Source organism: Actinia tenebrosa, unplaced genomic scaffold, assembly GCF_029948245.1.
Source record: "Actinia tenebrosa isolate PJP-AT-01 unplaced genomic scaffold, QUT_ActTen_1.0 PGA_scaffold0__85_contigs__length_37466705, whole genome shotgun sequence".
Taxonomy (NCBI): Eukaryota; Metazoa; Cnidaria; class Anthozoa; order Actiniaria; family Actiniidae; genus Actinia; species Actinia tenebrosa.
In genome coordinates this window covers 5,584,631-5,607,250 of record NW_028292569.1, presented here as the reverse complement: position 1 = coordinate 5,607,250, position 22,620 = coordinate 5,584,631, and the positions used below count along the sequence as shown (strand labels likewise).

Sequence of the window (22,620 nt, the reverse complement as noted above, 5' to 3'; positions counted from 1 at the left end):
TTTTTTTTTTCGGCCACAAATCAGAGTCTGTCACCATACCCGTGTAAACTCTTTTATCGTTACAACTGTTCTTTTGTTTCTATTTTCCCAACTCAATTTAGACTTTTGAAAATGTAGGAAAATAACATGGTGGTTGCAGACAGATTTTTCCCACTCCATCACTTTGGGGTGGAATCACGAGGCCTCTCACCGCTATGCCCTGGCTTGGATCTTATGCCATGTAAACTGCGTGGTAGTCTCCTTTGCAGCCGTTTTAGTGTCGGTTCGGAAACTCCCTTCCAACGTCTGCTGAGGAGACTAACTTCGTAGCTGCCCTAAGTGTTATTACGTATTGTAAACGTTGCGTAATTTGCGAGCTTCTGCTGCAGAGCTAGCTAGATAAGTCTGATACTTTACTTCTTTCCCCCCGAGGTATCTGGGGTAAGGTTCTCCTCCCTTCGCAAAACCCTGCATACTAAATATTCCAACTTAATTTGTAAGTTAGCCATTCCATGATAACCTGCGTAACGGCCCAAAAGGGATGGGCTTGGAAATGGGGACCCAAACCATTGGGTTCGAAAACGAAATCATAGAAGTTTTTCAAGGAAAATGCCTTAAAAAATATATATACCACACATAATATCAATGAACACTGTAATTTATTTTCTATATTCTACAATTAATAACACTACACATTTCGTTATAGGCTACTAAAGTAACTACTCGTTTAATTAAAATGTTGACCCTGTAGCTCCAATAGCAATGACCTGGTTCTTCTCCTATTGGTTTGTATGACATGGTCCACAACTCGTTTGCCATGAGGACTGCAAAACACAAGTGATATAAAAGTCAAAATTTGATATTTTTATGACACAGATGACATACTACACTTTATTAGTGATTTGCATTCTATGGAATCATGCAAAGTCTAGCATTTTGACTGTGCTCACATTTGTTTTCTGCTTTTAAAACTGATAGCACTCAAAATCTAAATCTGAATCACAGTTACATGGACCCGATAAAAAAATAGGAACTTTGGAAATGAGGCACACGTACTGACCACCTCGATGCTCTTGCTCTACAAATTACTAAATCTCATTATTTAAAAAAGGCATGTGACGAAAACATAATACCTTCAACCATTTGCCTATGGGTGCAAATACCATACATCAAAACACATTCTAAGTGGCTCCCGAAAATCACACAAGTTTCGGGAACTAGTTAGATCCAAGATACAAAGGTTGGCATACCAACATAAATGGTTAAAAAACTGTAAATGTATTCATTTAGCTGGTGCTGTGTACTTACGAGAATCTCCAGGTTTTAACATTACTGATAGTGGCTGGCAAACTTTCTTACAAACTGGATCAGGCCTTAGAAGAATGCGACTCTGGCCAGTTATCTTGTTCAGGGGATGAAAAAACTTAGAGTTAGCACAACATTCATTACATCAAGACTGCATATTTTGGTGATGTTGGCATATTTTGGTAACTAAGCTATACCTGTGAAAGCCAGGTGATGGTTGAAGCCCATGATACCTGAAATAATAAGATAGATTCAAATTTCAGTAAAACCAGCTCTAAACTTTTATGAAACATTCCAGAATATTTACCCTAAGTGACTTTGAACCTCCTGATGAGACGATCATCCAGTTGCCTTCATCTGCTTCTACCATTGGTGGCAGAAAATATGGTCGTCTATAGAACTGTCTGAACTCTCTTGCAGCTTTCTTTTCACAGTTTTCCCTGAAGTTCATGCGAAAAACAAATTTATTTAGCCCTCATTTCAACATTTTTAGACTCGATTCAAATATCCCTCTCAATACCAAGCCTAAAGATGGCTGCAAAGGAGACTGATGAAATCAATAATAAAGTGGTTTTGTGACAGCCATGCCATAGAGAAGTAACAATGCACTATTTTTGCAAGAGATTTTCTTTCTCCAAATGGAGAAATTCTTTTCAATATAGCTGTTATGAAACCAATCCCTCATTTGTAAAATTAATAATTATGAGCCAGAGCACCAACCAGTATGCCTGATAGCTGCCTTCAATTTTTCCTTCAACTACATCTTCCAAGAAAGATACAGGATGACTATAGCCCTCAACAGTAGACTGGAATTGGCAAACACCAGACTCACTAAGCACTTCTCTCTCTTGAAATAACTGTAAGAGAAACAAAAAAAAAAAAGAATAGAATTGAAAAAAGAATTTCACGTAACATGAATGCTTATGCCCCACAGTCATAGCATATAGTATGAATGGTACATGTTCTTCTTTGTTGACAAAAATGTTCATCTTACTATAATAGGGTCATGAAGGGGGGAAATTGAAAATGGGATTTGCCTATTTTGTTCTGGGAAAATGGGATTTAGGTCACTGGGAATGGAATTTTTTTAAAAAGAAGTTTGGGTTTCGATGCTGGAAAGTGGAATCTTAAAAAAAATTGTGGGAAATGGGATTGGAAACCTACACCCACACTCCCCCTTTTAAAATAGGACTCTCTAATATCAATTATGACTGTGAATTGAACCTGAGCTAGGAATTCTACACTGAATTTCTTCCGTGCACTCCAGTCATCAGTAGCATCCTTGATAACAACAGGAATATCTTTGAACAGAAGATCAGCTATGATTTTGTGGTTAGTATTTGTCAAGACTTCTATCCTATTGAGCTCACTGCATTTTGTTTCACAGTCTTCTTCTGAGATACCTTCCTCAACACGGTATGGGTTGATTATCAAGCAGTCTTCTTCATAGAGATATCGCCAGTCCCAATATGGAAGAATCTAAAAAGAAAACCATCCATTCTTTGAATACTACAGTATTATACATACACATATTTGTGTTGTAGACTAGAAGAGAACTTACCTTTAATGCTACAAGTTTACAATAAATACTGGCCTTATCGTAAGCCGGCTCGTAAAGAAAGAGAGTAGCAATAAAAGCAACTATCAAAAGGATAAATGCTAGCCTTTTGAGCCATTTCTTTTTACTTTCAGTCTTATCAACAACAAGAATTGGTTCAGCACACTTTTCTATCTGGGCAGGAGAGTAACCCGCTTTGACGCAAAAGTCGTACAGTTCTCGAACTTCGTTGTCTATCAGGGCCAATTTCTCTTTGAAACTCATCTGTTTTTCGGCTTCCGAGGGTTCAGAGGAGAATTCAGGGATCGCATCTTTGGTTTCTTCGGCGGTCATTTTTAAAGAGTGTTTTTAAGAGTGCTCCTTTACAAAATAGACAAGAATAATTTCCTGTTCAAATGTCCCATCATTAGTTGCGAGTTGAATAATTAACCAAAGGAAGCCCAGGATCACAAAATAATGCAAAATGATAAAATAAAACCCGGAACAAACTCGTATTAAATTGTTTTTATCTTATGACTATCATTTGTGTTGTCTCACGAATGAAGAATACATTGTTTTATGTGTATTGATCAGTTTTTATCGTTGTTATAGTCAGTAACAAAAGTTGGGCTTCCTGTGGATTGGTAATTACGATTGTTCTTTTATTCCTCAACAACAGAATGGTATCCTTAGCAACATTAACAAGAATATCTACAGCTGCAAAATGGCTTCCTGACTTACACCGACATGGCTTTCTTCATATTATAAAAGTTTGCTATTAAGTTTATCGACATTTTATACTCAATATCAAAATATTTTTTGAAAAAGGAAGTCGTTCTTTTTGACGTAAATTAGTATATGGATTCGATTCGAATGCCTTCTCACGAAAGAACTCGTTCTATGGATTCGATTACTCGATTTTCTACGAGAAAAAAGATTCGAATTCAGCAAACTGTGCCTTCGAGCGATGTATCGGATATCGAAAAGTATATCGAAGATGAACTACGTCGCTTGAATTTTCACCCGGATACAACGCGCCATGACAATTACATCGTACATAAACATGCGTTTGATCAGCTAGTTGATAGCAAAGCTGTGGTGTACAAACCGATTCTCTCTAAGATTAAAGCTGAGTTTGAAGACTGTATTGAGGCGCTTGAAAAAGGCAAAAGTCAGACTGTTTACTTACAAGGGATGGTTAAAGCCTTGATGGTGGAAAAATCTACGTTGAGGCACTTTATTCGTCGAGGAGATGAATTGGAAGAAAAGGTGGAAAAACTTAGGAATTTCAATTCAAGTTTAAGAGGAAGAATCCATGCTTATCAGAGCGAAAGAGCAAGGAGAATAGCTTCCGCAGAAGCGAAATCTTTAGGAGCAGTGAAAAAACATATCAAGAAGACTATCCCAGGGCTTTCCTTGGAAGAACTTACAGACATTCCAACGTTGAAAAGAACTCTTGCCAAGCTTGATTCACAAGTTATTGAGCTTCAAAATGCAAGTGGGACAAAATTTGTTGAGAGGGATCGTAAAATGGCTCTGAAAAATAAGATAACACAAAAGGAAGAGTATTTAGTAGGTCTGAATGATGTAAATGCCAAGTTGAAGGAAAGATGTGATGTACTTAAAGTTGTCGTAGAGGTAAGCAACAGTGTCTTTAATGGTTATTGGAGTTAAAGTGTGGGACATGTAAGGTACACACAGGGAGCATGACTCAGAGTTAAGATTGAGAGATAATTATTTATTACATATCATAAACTTTGATGATTGAGGGTCAAGGTCAAGGTACAGTGCTGTCCTGAGCTGTACTCCTCCAACATAACTGGATATTGAGTAGAGTCACTTTCACCCAATTTCATGTCTCCACTTTCAGTAGAATTTCAAGTCTGCCACATTTTTTTCTCATCCCTTAACTATGCAGGCCTGTTGTTAGGACCTTGAAAGAGTAGGTGAAAAACTTGAAAAACGATTATGGCACTAAACGTTATTTCATACTGCTACAAGGGTGGAGAGGGAGGTGGGGGGCTCGTTCAAACCATCGAACCACTCCTAGCAACAGCCCTGTTATGCTTCCCCTTTACTAATTTTATACTATTCCCAAAGATTTCAATCAAATTGGAAAATATGAATTAAACTTTGTTTAATTTCCATATTTTTCAGGCATCCAAGAAGGCCTTAAAAAATCCTGACAAAGATGTCCACCTTTATAGTGTGGCAGTGAAAGCACTTTCGGAGTATGGAAAGACAAAGTATGGCAAACAGAGCAATGCATTGCAACAGTTTCTAACTTTTGATGACGATGATCCTATCAAGAAGAAAGAGGCTGAAAGACTGATTGACTACTGTGACCACTTCAACAACCTCTTTGATTTTGGACAATATGAAGCTGCAGCTATTCATGCAGCTAACTCTCCTTTTGGGATTTTAAGAAATTATGAAACTCTTATTCGTTTCAAACAAGCTGATACTGTTGAAGGAGGCCAGACACCATTGTTAACTTTCTGTGATGCACTCATGGCAACAGCTAGTGCAGCTCAGCCTCTGACACAGGCCATGTCAGTAGAATGCATAAGATGTGCTTTATCTGAAAACCGTCTTGATTTGGCCACACACTGGTTAGCACAGGGTAAACTGTCTTATTCTATTCCCCTTGGTGAAGTTCTTGCAGAGCATTGCAATTGCCCCAAGACATGCACCTGTACTTGCTTACCTCTTGCGCAGACAGTATTCATGCAAGTCAATGCACACAGCCGAGCAGCAAAATGCCTTTGCAAACAAGGAAAGTACATAACCCTCCTCCATTATACCAAGAAGCATGGTAACTTTGAGAGTGAAGATTACAAGAACCTTTTGAAATCTAATCCATCAACTGAACTTGCCCAGCTGATGTTGACAACAAAGGGACACAAAAAGAATTCTCATGTTCTCAGCTTTGCAGCTGTCGTGTCAGCACTTCTTGACAAAGGAGACCATAGTCAACTTGTTGCAGTTTTGAAAAGACTGTCAAGCTATGATAGGCAAAGTCTATCATCCATAGTCAACAGAATTTTGTATGAGGCAGATGACAATGAAATGAATGCTGACAAATGGTTAGAGGTGGTTAGTATTTGTGAGGAAGCAGGTTTATATGAGGTTGGTGTTGAAATCTTAGCAGCTATTACCATTGGAGAGGCTCTGAACAGGGCATCCATTGCTTTTAGTATGGATTATATCTCATAACTGAAAAGTATTTTGAACATTTATTCAGTGTTACAGTGAGGACACTCAAACCGTGAGTTTTTTTCAGGTTATCATTACCTGAACTTTCTAATGTTTCACACCCTCTAAATGATAAGCCTACTCCGCAGCCTTCATTAATCTCAGGGACCAGAGAAGGCTAGGAGGAGACTACCCAGTGATCATTATTTTATTTCCAATAATCAGAAATTATTGATTGGCTTGAGGGATAATTAACAGTGTGCATTTTCTAAGTGTGCATGATTAAAGTGTTATCATGTAGAAATATTTGGATGGTATTCCTACAATGCACTCTACCGTGAAATTGAAATAAATGACATAAAAAATGTAAATATATAATTCATGAGCACACTGTCTTATTTCAATGGTAAAATACCTCTGTTAGTGCTAAATATTACAGCTAACTGTTTTAAAAACAGCAGAAAACAAAAGTTTTCCATAGTTTAGTAGTTTTATTTTTTTTTAATCTTCAAATTCTACCGCTATTACTTCTCATATGAAAATACTGATGTTATGTTATGAATATGTATAGAACTGTCTATTTATATACACTGGAATGGATGCCTTGCATACTGCAAATATATTCTAAATCTCATAATTTTGGAACTTTCTAATCAAGTGGCTTTTGGCTCCCCAACCGGTTCTGGCATAAGGTGAATATTTCCTGAAGGACCTTGAAGTGTTGTTGCTCTCATCTTGGTCTTTAGTGTTTTCTTTGCACAGGGTATGGGCATGTTCCGTATCTAACATAGAAAAGCTAGTTATTCTGAGACTGTTATTATCATATCCTAAGACTGAAGTAATGGGGTAGTTGGTAGGGAGTCACCTTAAACGGACTATTCATTTTTTTTATCACAAGATATAACTAGCTAAAAACTAGTGTGAGCTGCGTCGGTGTTTCTAATGAACATTGCTATTTTTTTATCAGGGAGCGAGGTTGAGATTGGATTTGCTTGGTCGCCCATACGAAAAAACCTGATCTGCCCTCTATTGAAAAAAATAAATCATACTCTCCCAAACAATCAGAATGCGAAATTTATAGCAGTTATTTTATACTAGTAATACCTGCTAGCATGTACTTCTTTGGTGCTTTCGGTGCCCAGTGAATGGAGGCCTGCATATGATAACTCTTTTCCGTCCATTCATCAAACGTTACATAATCTTGAAGACCAATTCTCCTCCAGTAATCATACTGTCTCCTCTTGCTATCATCGCATAGAATATCACGAGCCTTCTTTAACCTGAAAATAGAAAATTAAATGAGTTTTGAGGACAAATTCTGAGGGAAACAAACACTCCTACAAAACGCCTACTCGATGTCCAAATATAGAAACCATTTGTTTTGGTCGTCGAACATCGAAAATTTCACTCAAAAAAATCACGATTTTCTAAACCATATTAAACTTCTGAACAATAAAAGTATCAGTTAAAAGTTAGGAAAATTTCTTTCTCGTCGATCTAAAACCATTCAAGTACTAAACACTAAATAACCTTTCAAACATTTGATGAGCTTCGTCTTCATTGCCATCTTCTTTGTTTCTGTTCTTGTCCGGGTGAAACTGTAAAGCTTTTCTCTTAAATTCCGCATTAATTTGTTCTTTACTATTTAGCTCGTCACATCCTAGTAGTTCATAGAGGTCTTGCTGATCTTTTCTGGTTAAAAAATCGCAGCAATTTTTTTCTGTAAACTGCGCCATAAACAAAATACGTTTCAGGGGACCCCCGTTAGTTCCAATTCGGGTTCCAACTAAAACTTTTACTGTGACGTCATGTGGTTATGGAATCCAAAACGAAAAACAGATTTTTCTTTCGTTTTTTTTTTTCATGTAAGGATTTTTTGTCCAAAATCTCTATTGCTTCTGATGGAGGATAAATCGCTGAGAAGATTTTTCCTCCTATTTTCGCGGTTTTTGTGAGAAGTTGGACCCGGAAATACGTCATATCTTATTTGGGTTGCCTATGTTATAATTGACCGCGCGAGTCCAGTCCTATAGCATTACTTCGTAGTTTTTCAAGCGAAAAAGGTATATTTATTATGTCGATGATTATTACGACTTTTCCTCTAATAAACCCACGAAAAAGCTAATAAAGAGATAATAAAAGACATGGAGGGGACTTCTGAGGGTAGTACGTCGTCTGTGACGGTAACAGAAGAAGCATACAGCCCAGCCACGGTAAGTTTCTTGTAGAAAATTGTCTTCAAAATGAAGATTTTGGATTTAAGAATTTAGTTCATGCACTTATACGAGTGGGTTTTCGCAGTCTAAGAGATTTTTTTTCGAAACATATCTTTTGTATTGATGTTTTAAGTATTTATAGTTAAACATTTTATATAACAGTGTAAAACTTATGTCTAAATGTGACAACTTATTATTTGTAGCAACAAAGGTTGTTATTGAAGCTAAAAAAGCCTAAGAATGACAAGAAAGTACAATGGGATACAAAGACTGTAGACAACGAACACATGGACAAGAAGAAGTCAAAATGTAAGCTTATTCACTTGAGTTCTCATGCTTTAGCATAGAACACTTCAAACATCCCCTAACTTGTAGCTGATCTCCCATTCAGCTTAGATATATAAATGATTCCCATTTCTGACCATTTTTATTTCTTTGAGGTTAATATTTTTCGTTTGAGCCACATCTGTACTGATACTATTAATAGACCCTTTAAACTAGTATGTAATATTTTCCCATTTCATATGGTACCACATCATTATCCTTTCAATTCATTATTGAATGGTTGTACATGATAAGACACATGAATACGGATTTGAATCAAATGCAGAATCTTATTCTCAAGACAACAGCACATGGTCTGGAATTGGAATATAGGAAATAATACGATAGGGGATAATACTTAATCTGGAGAGAGAAGGCCTTAGGCCATTAGAACGTGGGTGTCGGCCTGGTCAGGTCTTGTCACAATAATTCCACAATTCCCAACCAACCAATGCACATTTCCATAAACATTTCATTGTTATATAGTTATGTTAAAAGAATGTGATTTTTCAGAGTTTCTTTTGAATGAAATCATTTCATTCTACTATGTATGTTTTATTTGTTAGGCTGCTGTATCTACAGTAAACCAAAAATATTTGGTGAATTCTCCTCCTCCTCATCTGATAGTGATTCAGATGGTGGCTGCCCACACAATGCTTACTGTACTGGTCACAAGAAAAAATGTTCCCATAAGCACCACCATCATCATACTGAAGACCATGGTGGTAGCCAAGGTCCAAATGATAATCAAGGTCAACCAAGTCATTAGAATATATCAGAAACCCTAAAAATATTATTGTCAGTTTCAACTTTTACTATTCACTGGAGTGATTATCATGATCAACAGCCATTTAGTCAGTCCCATTTCTTTCTGGCTCAAAGTTACAGGTCAAAATGATGGGCGAGGCAAAGATTTGAGCAGACAAGTCCCATCTTAAATTGTATTGTTTTAATCAAGACATGGGTTGCCAGGGGGGGGGGGGGGGGCAATGTTGGAAAATTCATAGACTGCACAGATGTCGGGATTTCTTTTTATATAATTAATGATGCTTTTCAATGAGAAGCACATCTAAAAAACCCCAAGGACTCAAGTTATTTGAAAACAGAATCCTGCCACTCACTCACTCACTCACACACACACCTTATGCTTTATAAATTTTCTATATGGAAGCATTTGCCCCCTCAGCATCCCATAATTCAAGATGGCCACTATATCAATAAAAAGCTCTATTCTGTTTGGACATAGTCTGATGACCGGCCATTATTTTATACCCTGAATGACCATGAAGCGATGGTTTTGATATAGAGCTGAACTTGATAAAATGCAGTAAAGTCCAGCCTTAACCCAGAGCTGTTATTTGGTGGTCACTCAAATGGGTCAACTTCGGGAATTAAAGGGTCTATTTTCATTGGGACATGCATCACCCTGAAAACCATTTTAATTGCTTTTTATCAGTAATTTATTTTATTTTCTTAAAAAAAAACAAGGGAAATATGGTAGATATTACTCTATACTATACTTGAGAAATAGGAGTTAATTGTAAATATTAAATAATACATTTGTGATGTATGTTGATCAATGGAGTTTTAAAATGTTGCAAAGTAAGAGATATTGGTATACACATCAAATAAAGCTAAAGTATTAGTTATATATCTTACCAAAACCATTGCAACCAGTCATGTGGACAATGATGCTCGCATCTACCAGAGTGTGTAACTACCATAATATGGTATAATATATTATATCCATGAAAAAATTAACCAACAAAATTGTATAATTAGTGCAAAGTTTTGTAGGTCTATGGTTTACTGAACTTACTAATTTGAGAAAATTTGTGAAATTTTTTACAAAGATTTCTACAGATATATGGTATGCCCTCTACTATGTGCTACTTCATTGCAAATGTTTTGTTTAAAAAACTATTGAAATGGTGTGTTTTACATTTGAACGTTGCTTGCATTTCTGTATGATCCAGGCTTAAGAATCCCTAGCCTGCGTTCAGCTGGTATAATTTCCTCTAAATAGGTTTAGGGTTAGGGTTATTTAAAGGAAAATATACCAGCTGAACACAGTGACCAATCATAGACCAGACATAACTCTTTCATCTCAAAGATTTTAGTGAAGCATTTCATGACTAAAGAAATAAAAACTGCAGTCTGCATATTTTCTCACAAATCATATACATTATACCTAAAAAAAAATTGGGGATGGCAGAACACGAGATAAAAACACCTCTTTACTTAATTCTGACCCTAGTTTTTAATTGCGACCTCATTATTTGACATAACAAATTGGCCTCCTAAGGCAGCCGACATAATCATTCTTCAAGTACCCAATTGATTAGGGGAGTTCAATGTTGGATTATTTTAAAAGACCTAAAGATTAGGGCACTTCATTGCAAACTCCTAATGAGTAGGTCTAATGTTAGAAGAAACATGAGTGTTTTGCCAATGACACAACTGAAAGTGCGAACGTGTGCTCTCATAAAGCATGAGCTCCCAACAAATCAGAACACAAGATTTATACCTGTTATTTTATAAATTTCAGTAAAAGCCTTTATTTTCTAGGAATATTACATTGATAATTAATATTACAACCGCTTGGGAGCATAGAGCAGTTTTCATATGACTGTGAAAAGGTCACGGCACAAACACAGCCACGGCAAAGACCCAGCCCATCAAAAATCTAAAAAACATCTCTTCATCCAATCAAATGCACGAAACACGTCACGAACACGATGCAGACACAGTCACAACAAGGACACGGCACTGCTAGACAAATCACATTGAGCAAGAGAAAAGAAAGTCAATCAAAATTCTAGGAAACATCACAGTTGCGGCACGGAACTGAACTTTTCACAGTCATTAAATCTGCACTATGCATTAAAAGTACAGCCAAAAGATGTTTTGGGTTTGCTTGTCTGATTCGATGTAACATCATTATAACGTACTGCCTACCTATCTAGTGAACTTAGAACTTGGACATAATTTAGACATACATGTATTCTGCATTATTTTAAATTGAAAGTTATTGTAATACAAAATATTACCATAAAATTAATTAATATGGAGGTAATTAGAGTGCAAACACCATAGAGTGAAGTCATTAAACCAGTCAGTAACATTGATAATAGACTAATACAAATTAGTAGACCCTAATTCCAAGGTGTCTATTTGACTAATACACATTGACTAGTATTTCTTGTTTCACAAGTTAAATGCCTTTACTCAATCTAATTAAGTAGCAGTACTGTATACCTAGAGTGGTTTTACTTAACTTGTGAATAAGATTAGTAGATCTCATAACATTAACATTTTTGTGTTCTATTATTCCCTTGTTTCTATTTGACTATCATTATTACCATTACAAGTTATTTTGTTCACAAATTTGACAGTTTGCACTCTATAAGGAGAACGGAATTATCCAGAGAACTTGGCTGTTTTTATTCAAGCATTTATCATTTATTTGGTTGTACTGCACATAAACTACCATAAACTGTGCTGAGGTATCCTCTGCTATTCCTTTAGATACAGAATTTGAAATTTATAGAGGTTTACATACAACCCTAACCCCCGTAGAGCTAAAGTGCAGTACCAGAATATATTGACAAAACTTCAAATAAAGGTGGGACAGGGATAATAGAGTGATTAGGATATTCTAGTAGCTTTTTTATTGAGTGATCTTGGGTTAGAGACTGTGGATGTCATTCTCTATCCATGTAGGAGAGGTTGGAATATTTTACAAAACTATACAATAATTGGGAAAATATCAGCCTTTACAGCTGACATAGACCCGCCTAGCTAGTCCAATGTCAATTATAAACCCTAACCCATGCATGAAAATCTATAAACAGCATTAAGTACAGAAACTGTACAGTATTTTGCAACAAATATGTACAATTTCATTAACAAGGCAGCTTAGTTTCAGGCCATATATCCTGTGGTCAACCATATCTGCTTGTCCACACCACTGCTCTTTTGTTTCTGTCGCAGCTGATAATGTTTGAACCAGATGGATGCCATGCTGCTACGATAACTGCCGAACTAAAAAATATGATCGATCAGTATGACATGGTGCTGCCATGGTGTGGAAGTAGATAGATAGATAGATGGATAAATAGATAATCTTTATTTTACCATGGGCAATTCATCAGCCACATATTTATTTGATCATATCACTTACCCATGTTCTTTTAAAACTTTTTCCAGTTTTCCTGTAGAATTATTCCAAATGTAGACACCACCATCTTGTGAGCCACATATCGCGTACTGCCCATCTGGACTATAATTCACAAAATCACAGCATATAATATCAAGCTTAGATAGCATATCATGATAAACCTTTTCCATATTCACATATAAGTGACCTGGCCAAACAATGATTCCAAGACAAGGTTGGACTTGATATCTTCATTCATTTAGTATTGTATTTTAGTATGATTTTAGACTTAAATATAGAGTTTGATGCGCTGTGATTGGTCAAGAGACCTGTGATTATGAGATGATATTCACTTTGGCGAATAATAATTATTGTTAATCATTATAATATAATACATGTTTTCATCAATACACCACACAGACACCTTAAAAGCTTTAATTTAGGATATCTACTGGCAGGTTTTTGGCTTCTGTCAATCAAATTTCCAATACTCTTTTTGATTACAAAAGCAAAAAATCAATTTGATTAATTTCTACCTGAAGCATGCTCTTGTCCAGTCTGTTGCAAGTCGGAACCCCTCTGCACTATTAACAATAAAATAAGGTAAGTGAAAAGGAGGATAGAAAAGAAAACCCGCATAAGGATTGCACTTGGTACCTGAATGTTGATACTACTTGACTCATCCGTAAATCTATTACTTTAACTGTGTCGTCACGTGTACTAGCAAGGACTTGATTCATATCTACGACAAAATAAACAGTATAAATGCTAAAATATCGGTTTTTTAATTCATTTATTTATCATCTGCCCCTCCATCCATTCATTCGTTCATTTATTATCATCTGTCCATCCATCCATTTATCCATTCATTTATTCATTCCTTGATTATCATCCCTCCATCCATTCGTTTATCATTCATTTTTTCATTCATTCATTCTTTCGATCATGCATTCATTACCTGGTGAAAGGTCCAGCGAGGTTACTTTGCCTTGCAGTGAGATTTCTCCAACATTTGATTCTGATCTATAAAACCCCAATTATAAAATACATTTATCTAGCGACCAAAATAACAAAAATTACATTGAGCAATCAGATGCTGAATCAAGCTATTAATATATATTCACCTTGTATCCCAGAATCTTACTCTTTTATCGAAATGTCCACTAATTATTTGACTCCTGTAAATTAATGAAACTGGTGTTAGATAAGACATTTAATCAAAAATTAGCATAGTAAACTAAACCATTATAGGGGTTGATTGCAGTTTGAGTGGGGTTGTGTAATCATTGTTATGGCACAGCCTACTCTGTAATTTGGTACCAAACTTACCCTATAACTTCATTAATTACCAAATCATTACAGCTTGATCCTGCAAATATCGTTTTTATACCTGCGAACATAGTAACATGATTGAGTAAAATATAAAATTTACCCCACTTCTGTCAGAAATCCATCAGAGCTTCTCATTCCTTTCCACCCAAGACACATAGAGGGAGGAAAATAGGAGGAGAATTGGGTTACTGGGGGGCATGTGCACCCCCCCCTCCAAGTTTGATTTTGGCAGCAAAATTTAATCAATTCATGCAGGATTCCTGTGGATTTGGCAGGAAAATGGTACATTGCCCCAACCCCCCTCCCCCCGAATAATCGAGACCTCTCTTTACCCCTGGTTTGTGGAAAAATTGTTAGCGCTGAAGATATCTGCAGAGGTCCAAAGCTAGGTTGTAATAAAATAATTCTTTGGTCAAACCCCTGTTATCAACTTACAAGCTTTGCTCCGGAGGTCCCATATCTTTAGTGTCCTGTCATGACTTCCTGATACAACTTTTGTTGAATCGCCCATAAATTTTGCTGTCATCACCTTGTTTTGATGACCTGTCAGTGTATGCTGTCATATGAACAAATAAAATTAGGAATTTTCCTGACTGTTTTCTACTACAAAGCTGAAAATACAAGGCACAGTTATAGCCCACTTTTCTAATTTTTTTTTATTACTTATTATTTTTATTATATTGCTATTTTACAAAATTATCACTTCACATTCTCGTACCCAGACCCACTTTGGAGGGCCGTTTTGTGGGCTATGCAAAGTTAAGACACTTACTCTTAATCTTTCATCTCCAACAGTCCACACACGACATGCATGGTCATTAGAAGCTGCTAATATAAGTTTTTCCTGCAATAATAGAATAAAAATATAGGACAATCTTTTAGTGGCTATTCAGTGGCATTAGTATGCATAGACGCATGCAGTTGCTTGACTTACTTGAATATCAAATTGAACTGATGTAACAGCGTAAGAACAACCATGCATAGTTCCTTTTGGCAGGCAAGCGTCTGTAAAAAATAAACAAAAATTCACCTTAGTTTTGAAGTACCCATATGATCCTCAGAAGTTTGGCAGGGACAAATGATAACCCAAGAGCCGTCAGAAATAACCTAGTCGCATGACTACGCATATTACAGTGTGAATAGAAAAACCGTGGGCACCTTGAAATATTCTAAGCAATGTTTTATTCTTCTTTGGCCAATTAGAATTGACTTTCTAACCGCAAGATAAAGTTAGGATAACAATAACACTTCTGATTGCCTATTGAACATTTTTGAAATATTTCTAGGTGCCCACAGTTTTTCGATTTGCACTGTAATAGGTCTGTTTTGGAAATTATGCCTAATTATTTATAATTAATTTGATATTCTTGTTACCTACCATTGACTATTTCCCAGACTTTAACTTTCTTGTCTCCGCCTCCTGTCACAAACAGTCGCCCTGATACGCTGAACTTAGCTGATAATACCTCACCATCATGAGCATCCTGAAACACAAATATAAATGATACTAAAACATATGGATACCAGTCTCTAACATGATTGGATGCAGGAATTTTTTTAGGAGGGTGAACCACTCATGATCACAACAATCTGATGAGTCACCACATCAAGTAATTCCCCATAAAATGATCATCAGCTCATCTGGGGGAGGGAGTGGTCATCACCTACACCCCTCCCCTAGATCCGCCCCACCCTTATGGGCTATGGACTAGTGGCCCACCTAGCTAGCTTCATGAATAGTAAAACCAGTAGCTGCATCTGACAACTAAAGTGTATACTTACGAATTTAGCTTGAGGGAAAGATGGGATGGTAGTTATGATGCAGTATGGTATATGTGGGGTACTAATGTCTGCAGAGCTCAGTTTACTAAAATGAAACAATATCTCGTTATTAAGGTATCAATAACTGTCAGCTATTTGTTCAAGGAGTGGGGTGGGGTGGGTAGACAATGTTCATTGGGTTTCTGTGTACTATCTTTGTGCTTACATTGCAGGAATGGGCATTTGAAAATGTTGGAAATATAGTATCACTGAGTGAATAAAATTTCTGGTTCTTAAAAATGTATCAGATGCACTCACTGCCCATATACAAGATATTGGTAATAACAAAACTGAGTTAAAATAGATATATTAGGATAAGGCTGCTTAAAGGTTTTGGGAATTTGGGGAAATTGACCTCAGCGTGTCTATTGTTTAGTGAGGAGGAGGTATATACAATGTAGTGGTAGTGTGCATGGGGGATACCTCACGGAAGAGCCCCGTACGGGGAGTGGTGTTTGTAGAATAGGTTTTTTTATAAGTTGGGGGAGGACCAAAAGGGAAACAACTATTAATAGTAGTGTTTATTACTTACGTATTGACAGGTTCTTTTGCAGCTTCTAATAACTCTCTTTGCAGCTGTGCTTGTCTAGTCCTAGAAATATTTATAAACAGTGTTTGTATTAAGGGATCGAGGATCTGATAATCCTCCAGTAACTGAGCAAAATTCTCGGGCTTAAATATCTTTATTTAAGTGTCTAGTCTTTCTAGTGCTTTTGCACTAATTTGGGGACACTTTTCACTCACACACACAACCACAACATTCAGTTCTATGCACGCAATGCTCAACTTCAACTTTTGCACTAATTTGGGGACACTTTTCACTCACACACACAACCACAACATTCAGTTCTATGCACGCAATGCTCAACTTCAACTTTTGCACTAATTTGGGGACACTTTTCACTCACACACACAACCACAACATTCAGTTCTATGCACACAATGCTCAACTTAAACTATTATAATAGCTTAGTAATAATGTTAAATGTTCACTTGGTCCCCTGCACTCTCCTGCAGTTCATGATCTTTCCTATTATTTCAAAACGTAATGAAGATAAAGTTTGTCCCTAAGAATGGAGATTCATAAAATTAATAAAACAAAATGACATTATACCTGACTTGAAATTCATTTTCCATATTAACTTTATCAGCATCTCTTGCTTTCTGAATCATCCATCTTTCAACCTGTATGTGACATCAAATAAACAATATTACAGTGCAACTACTGTAACTGGGGCCACTTAGACAGTTAGACAAGAAAACCTATTAAAGTGTAAAATGAAAACAAAATACATAGCCAGAGTTAGTACGACAGAGCCATACATACAGAGCCAATCAGAAACCTAGACTGCAGGAGAATTGTTATTTGACCCTGGTGTTCTGTGTAAACAACTAAAGAGCCATCATTATTTTCTTGTGGGAATAAAAAGATATGTTGAAAGGCTATCATTTTCTGCTGATTATTGATTGACTCCACTACCGAAAGTCAGAATGTATTGATTTTGTTCTACAATTTGATTGGTTCTTGTTGTGTAAGTGGCCCCAGCTATAGTAGGTGCACTGTAATATAAAATGAATAAATGGGAATAAACAGTGGATTCCACAGATCTAGAGTGGCTCTTCTTCCACTGGATTCTGATTGGAATCTAGAAGTTGATTTTTGAGGAGAGAGGAAAACCAGAGAACCTGGCAAAAAACCCTTGAAGCACAGTAGAGAACTAACAAACAACTCTACTGATATAGAATGCTAGTCCTGGTTGCCTTAGTCAGAGGCGAGTGCTAATGTGAGGTATTTGTCAAATACAAATATTTCCTACAGTACTACTGTAAATAAATTGAAACAGACACCTACCAAATCTCTATTTTCATCTTGTATTTTTCTGAACTTTTCATCTAAGGAAGTATATTCTAGTTGTAATACTTGTAGTTCATCCTTTACCATCTATACATAAGACAGAATTGTGATTTACATATTTATTTTAGAATTATAAAATGCTTGAAAATGTCGCTGGAAGCTGTAGAGCATTAGAGAACAAACTTAGGAACATGGGGCATAGCTGATAGATTAATATTTTTATGATGATGATGATGATTATAATTATTAATGACTATGAATATTGAATAACGATAGGTGGGATGCAATGTTATTCATTCTTATACCTGTATGAGTAACATTGGATCTCTCCTACTTCCTGGTCAAATTTATGTCAAATCTGACTTGGTTAAAAGGTGGAGGAAGAAAGAACACATGCAGTGCATACTATGATTTGTTTTACATCATCTTTGTCTCTTTTCTTATTTCACTCATAATCCATTGGGTAGAGTGAAGTCACTAAACCAGTGCAATAGATATTAGGCTAATACACATAAGTAGACCCTAATTCCATTGTTTTCTTTTGTGTCTATTTGACTATTACATGTTGACTATATCTTTTATTGCACAGGTTAAATACCTTCACTCTATCTGATCATGAATGTACTTTATTTACCTCATTGTTTTTTTCCAGATCTACAATAGTCTGTCCCAGATTAAGACACTCATTCTTCATTGCCAATTGATTGCTGATAGCTTCTTGCAATCTGAAAAAATATATCTTTGCTGCTCAATCATTGACTTATTGTGATGAATAAAGGTGTCATCCACAATCATTTTAGCTGATCACAAGAACAAAAATAGCATGGAAACAATATGAAAGCTCTGGAAATCAGAACTTTTAATCTGCTATATTAAAATAAAGCAAAATATTCATTTTATTGCTTAATAAAATAATTTTAACTCTTTCACTACTAGAGGCTAAAAGGGTACAACACAGGCTCTTCCTGGAACATAATTTGGTTTTTTTTATTTCTCAATTTCAAAATAAAAACATATCCTCAGCAGATATTGAGGACTTATAACACATCAAAGCAGTTGATAGAGTCTGATTGGTTAATGATCCAAAAAACAATAGCCCACATCTTTCAACACATAGAAATGACACAGGTAATTGAAATGCAAAAATGTCACATTTCCAGTTGGCTGCTTTTGGCCATTCTAGTAGTGAGTGAGGATTACTTAAGTACTTACTTTCCATCTTTATGCATAATTTCTTCATCCTTCCGTCTGATCGTATTATTTAATTCTGTTATTTTTTGAGCATGCTGTAAAAATGTAAGAATAAAAATCAAAGTTAAAACTACCATTGATATCTGAGCCACAGGTAGCCCAAGGCACATAATTTTATCTGGTGTACAATAGTATTATAAAAATCACCAATAAAATGTTTTTGAATTGATTACATACCTCTGTGTTCTTTGACTACATATTTAGTCACAGGGTTAGCCTCAATTTTTTGCAGAATATTCATATGTTCCAGTGAAGGTCCACAGAATTTCAAAGTGTTTGTATCATGTCAAAATTGTTCATTGTTTGTAAGAGCTTGTTTAACCTCTGAGGTTGTTCTCTTGCACCCCCACAATATTTATCACTTATTCAATTTATTTATCTATATATTTTTTCGTGGAAATAAAAACTGTTTGTTGTTGTTATTTACCATTGTCATTTGTAAATATTTTGACTTTAAATTCAGGCTAACCCTGTGTAAATGAATATTTGGTCAAGGAACGAAAGGTCTATTCTACATAGATTCACATAGAGCTGTATAACGACCTGCACTACCTGTGTTATGAAGTCAGTTCATTTATTTTTATTTGATAATTTCATTACCAGAGTCCTGTTTTACACATACCTCTGATTTCCATCTGTGTAATTCAGTTAATTCTTCTTGTGTTTTAAACAGTTTTTGCTCAAGTGCTGCAACTTTTTCTGATGTAGCAGTAGCAGTACCTGCAATGGCTCCCCCAGTACTGCAGAACAAAATTTGATAAATATAAAAAATACCAGATAGTAGAGTCAAAATTAGATATAGTACCAGTTCGGATGAAATCTCTGAATGAAAATCTAATTTTGACTCTGTTATCTGGTATCTGTTCATTATGCCAGAGTCATTAAAAGGTTTCTTATCGCAATAATTAACTTAAAGGGACTCTGAGGTGCCAGACACATCATAGCTTAAAATGTACATCAAACCTTGTTGATTTTGAAAATCGAAATGAAAATTCCATGAAATGCATTTTTTGGGGTGATATCGTCCGTCAAAGTTGCGAAATGACTTAAGCTGGGCTCCCTGTGGAATATCGCGGATTTGATGGCTTGGGATGAATGAGGTGTGATGACGTCAGATAGTGGAACATGTTGGATAGCTGGAGCTGAATCAACCAAATTTCTCTATGGAAGTATGGCTGTTCTTTATCAATTTGAGCCGGAAATTGCTTGAGGAGAAGAATATAATACACCCGATGAAAGTGTGAGCGAGGACAGTGAGCTAGAAGAAGTGGCGAACGAGGAAAGGCTTCTAGGAATCGATCTTAAAGTCAACAATGTGTCGTGATGAAAACAGCTAGCTGATATGTGTTTATATTGTTAAATGAGCTTATTAGGTAAAAGATTATGAGGTAAATGAAACATTTTATTTCACTTAAGATTTCAATATTTTCTGATGTTAAACTCAACGTAATTATTAGACATGACATGCATCACGACTATTGTGTCTGAACCGAGATGTGCTTAGGACTGCATTTAATAGTTTCTCTTCATGACAGAGAAGGCTCATTCCAAATTGAACAAATATTACAAATAAGTGAGTTTTTTTAAGTATTTTCTATTACGTTCTTATATTCCAAATAAGTGAGCTTTTTTCGGTATTTTCTATTTCATATACGTATACGTTCAATGCATATTCATTTTGCTGAAATGCTTTTTCAGCCCTCTGCGTTGTGCTAGTTCTGATATTGCCAATTTATAATTACATGGTGAATGCACGGTTATCTTAGCAAAAAGATCAGCATGTGTGGTATCTAAGATATTAAAGATCTACCTTCCCTGAATGTATGAGGAAGATACTGGCTTTAAAGAAGATGGAAGTGAAGATGAAGTTGCTGACACGTACACCACATCGATGGCACCTCAGAGTCCCTTTAAGATATTTCTGATTGCTTTGTCTGAGTATTATTATATGTTACATGCATTAGATGTGTGACACAATATCATACAAACCTGAGCTCTTGAATCCGGCCTTGTAGTTCTACCCTTTCCTGAAGTTGAAAAACAAAGTCAGACTGTTATTGATCTAGGGAATCGGGGTGACATGGTTGTAAAATGCTTGTCTCTCACTTTTGTGGTTATGGGTTTGATTCCCAGTCACTGAATGTGAGCTGAGTTGGTTGCTTCTATTTATGACTCCAAGGGTTTTTCTGGCAGGTTTTTCCCCCTCCTGCAACCCACTATAATTAATTCAAACTGGTTATAAAGCCATGCCTCAGATCATACATGGACTGTATAGTGGCTGGCAGAGGCACCTTCATGTTGCTTACAGTTCAACCCCCTTGTGCTGTGCTGATGTGCCACTGCTTTATTAGTAGTAGTGACAGTGTTTTAGTGATAATTGTATAACTTTGCAGCAGTTAAGTCTGTCTATTTACACAACAACAATACAGTTTGAATCACATCACTATTAGTAAGCAGAAAAACATCAACACCATCTATTTACCTGCTGAAGTTGAAAAATTTGGATCTCAAGTTGTGTTATCTTTGATTTTGAGGAGTCTGCACTTTCAAATAATTTATTGTCTGTACAAGAAAGACAACATATCAGCCAGATTATGTGAATGATAAAATGATACCCTCTGGAATAATCAAATCAAATTTATAACCAGGAGGATTTCCCATGGTGGGGATGGGGCCATTCTCCACTAACCACAATACACAGTGCTGTCCCATTACAGTTATATCTCGAACTTTCCATTACTGGCAATAAGAAGCATCTATTTACTAATATTTTATCCTGGACAGGGCTAAAACTAAAGATTGGTCATCGGACAATGTCTGGGTAAAATTGGAACTTGTCTGGTCAAATCTTTGCTTTGCTGCTGGTCACATTGACCAAAAATGTCAAGCTAGAAACGAGGTATGACTCGGCTAAAACTAATTTGGCTGATCATCATAACTGTAGAACCTGTCGGAGAATGTCCAGCTGTTACTTTCACCTCCATTTCTTCAAACTTTTCTCTTCGTCCCAAAGAATTCAAGATAATAGTCTTTCAAGTTAATGACTCTCCATATATCATGCCTCAATCAACATATTCCAGAATATATGATGCATTTTTCAAGTAGTACATTAGCATCGTGCAATGCTAACAGCACTAATAATATAGATAAATACCCAGAAATTCTTTTCTGGCATTTTCGTACTGGACATCGTGTCATGCCGGAAGTCGAAACTAGAATAATGAATTTTGGGTATAGTTTTAGATTCCTCACTTTTAAGGGTTTGATCCAAATTCCTTAAGGGACAAATTGACCTTGGATTGAAATATCAATCACTTAGGTATACACCATTGATATCTCATCACTAGATGTTGAGTATTCTTGATTAAACACAATCCAGTAAATGACAAATAGCAGGTGAAAATATTACCTTAGTCATGTCAAAAAAACGGGATCCCTAGAAATGCCCTACACATACGCCACAGACCTCAAACGGAGGGGATCAAAACGTACTACAAGGTTTACTCACGTGCTTTAACAAGATCATCAAAGTACTTTAGCTCATGAAGGTTTCGATGCTCGAGTCTTTGTACTATTTTCCTTCTCCAAGTGCAAACCTCCCCTCCCGCCGCCATCTTGTTTTACTAGGCTCCTATGTCAAGTCCTC

The 22,620-nt window shown here is 36.1% G+C and overlaps 4 protein-coding genes and 1 non-coding gene across 5 annotated transcripts; 2 read left to right on the top strand and 3 right to left on the bottom strand.

Annotated features, from left to right (window-relative positions):
- Nucleotides 1–621: 621 nt before the first annotated feature.
- Nucleotides 622–3,263, bottom strand: LOC116291718 (uncharacterized). The gene is made up of 7 exons (XR_016119247.1): nucleotides 2,846–3,263; nucleotides 2,509–2,763; nucleotides 2,005–2,141; nucleotides 1,592–1,724; nucleotides 1,482–1,517; nucleotides 1,288–1,381; nucleotides 622–803 (listed from the first exon to the last, which is right to left on the bottom strand). It is a non-coding gene; the product is annotated as an uncharacterized LOC116291718 (transcript).
- Nucleotides 3,264–3,498: 235 nt separating this feature from the next.
- LOC116291716 (clathrin heavy chain linker domain-containing protein 1) lies at nucleotides 3,499–6,037 on the top strand. Its single transcript, XM_031698926.2, has 2 exons — nucleotides 3,499–4,459; nucleotides 4,979–6,037. The coding sequence occupies exons 1-2, from the start codon at nucleotides 3,680–3,682 to the stop codon at nucleotides 6,035–6,037; spliced, it is 1,839 nt and encodes a 612-aa protein (XP_031554786.2). The 5' UTR covers nucleotides 3,499–3,679.
- Nucleotide 6,038: 1 nt separating this feature from the next.
- Nucleotides 6,039–7,803, bottom strand: LOC116291720 (dnaJ homolog subfamily C member 12). Its single transcript, XM_031698929.2, has 3 exons — nucleotides 7,547–7,803; nucleotides 7,121–7,296; nucleotides 6,039–6,798 (listed from the first exon to the last, which is right to left on the bottom strand). Exons 1-3 carry the CDS (start codon nucleotides 7,750–7,752, stop codon nucleotides 6,641–6,643), a joined length of 540 nt encoding a protein of 179 aa, XP_031554789.2. The 5' UTR covers nucleotides 7,753–7,803; the 3' UTR covers nucleotides 6,039–6,640.
- A 232-nt stretch (nucleotides 7,804–8,035) lies between these two features.
- LOC116291721 (E3 ubiquitin-protein ligase PPP1R11) lies at nucleotides 8,036–9,535 on the top strand. Its single transcript, XM_031698930.2, has 3 exons — nucleotides 8,036–8,229; nucleotides 8,436–8,541; nucleotides 9,123–9,535. The coding sequence occupies exons 1-3, from the start codon at nucleotides 8,161–8,163 to the stop codon at nucleotides 9,323–9,325; spliced, it is 378 nt and encodes a 125-aa protein (XP_031554790.2). The 5' UTR covers nucleotides 8,036–8,160; the 3' UTR covers nucleotides 9,326–9,535.
- Nucleotides 9,536–11,086: 1,551 nt separating this feature from the next.
- LOC116291717 (autophagy-related protein 16-1) lies at nucleotides 11,087–22,603 on the bottom strand. The gene is made up of 21 exons (XM_031698927.2): nucleotides 22,483–22,603; nucleotides 21,457–21,536; nucleotides 20,964–21,001; nucleotides 19,597–19,714; nucleotides 18,936–19,009; nucleotides 18,358–18,448; nucleotides 17,721–17,810; nucleotides 16,983–17,053; nucleotides 16,401–16,460; nucleotides 15,830–15,914; nucleotides 15,426–15,531; nucleotides 14,982–15,052; nucleotides 14,820–14,891; nucleotides 14,483–14,603; nucleotides 14,045–14,105; nucleotides 13,840–13,893; nucleotides 13,674–13,738; nucleotides 13,373–13,457; nucleotides 13,252–13,299; nucleotides 12,740–12,838; nucleotides 11,087–12,600 (listed from the first exon to the last, which is right to left on the bottom strand). Exons 1-21 carry the CDS (start codon nucleotides 22,586–22,588, stop codon nucleotides 12,501–12,503), a joined length of 1,695 nt encoding a protein of 564 aa, XP_031554787.1. The 5' UTR covers nucleotides 22,589–22,603; the 3' UTR covers nucleotides 11,087–12,500.
- Between the last annotated feature and the right edge of the window lie 17 nt (nucleotides 22,604–22,620).

What these genes read in the sequence shown, in the direction of transcription:
- LOC116291721 (XM_031698930.2), top strand. Translation starts at nt 8,161, where the DNA reads ATGGAGGGGACTTCTGAGGGTAGTACGTCGTCTGTGACGGTAACAGAA. An exon ending in AAGCATACAGCCCAGCCACG is followed by an intron (nt 8,230 to 8,435) that starts GTAAGTTTCTTG and finishes TATTATTTGTAG; the next exon opens with CAACAAAGGTTGTTATTGAA. An exon ending in GGACAAGAAGAAGTCAAAAT is followed by an intron (nt 8,542 to 9,122) that starts GTAAGCTTATTC and finishes TTTATTTGTTAG; the next exon opens with GCTGCTGTATCTACAGTAAA.
- LOC116291720 (XM_031698929.2), bottom strand. Translation starts at nt 7,752, where the DNA reads ATGGCGCAGTTTACAGAAAAAAATTGCTGCGATTTTTTAACCAGAAAA. An exon ending in GCTCATCAAATGTTTGAAAG is followed by an intron (nt 7,297 to 7,546) that starts GTTATTTAGTGT and finishes TTCTATTTTCAG; the next exon opens with GTTAAAGAAGGCTCGTGATA. An exon ending in AAAGAAGTACATGCTAGCAG is followed by an intron (nt 6,799 to 7,120) that starts GTATTACTAGTA and finishes TTTCTATGTTAG; the next exon opens with ATACGGAACATGCCCATACC.
- LOC116291716 (XM_031698926.2), top strand. Translation starts at nt 3,680, where the DNA reads ATGGATTCGATTCGAATGCCTTCTCACGAAAGAACTCGTTCTATGGAT. An exon ending in TACTTAAAGTTGTCGTAGAG is followed by an intron (nt 4,460 to 4,978) that starts GTAAGCAACAGT and finishes CATATTTTTCAG; the next exon opens with GCATCCAAGAAGGCCTTAAA.
- LOC116291717 (XM_031698927.2), bottom strand. Translation starts at nt 22,588, where the DNA reads ATGGCGGCGGGAGGGGAGGTTTGCACTTGGAGAAGGAAAATAGTACAA. An exon ending in TGATGATCTTGTTAAAGCAC is followed by an intron (nt 21,537 to 22,482) that starts GTGAGTAAACCT and finishes TTTCTTGTACAG; the next exon opens with ACAATAAATTATTTGAAAGT. An exon ending in AAAGTTTTAAAAGAACATGG is followed by an intron (nt 12,601 to 12,739) that starts GTAAGTGATATG and finishes CATATTTTTTAG; the next exon opens with TTCGGCAGTTATCGTAGCAG.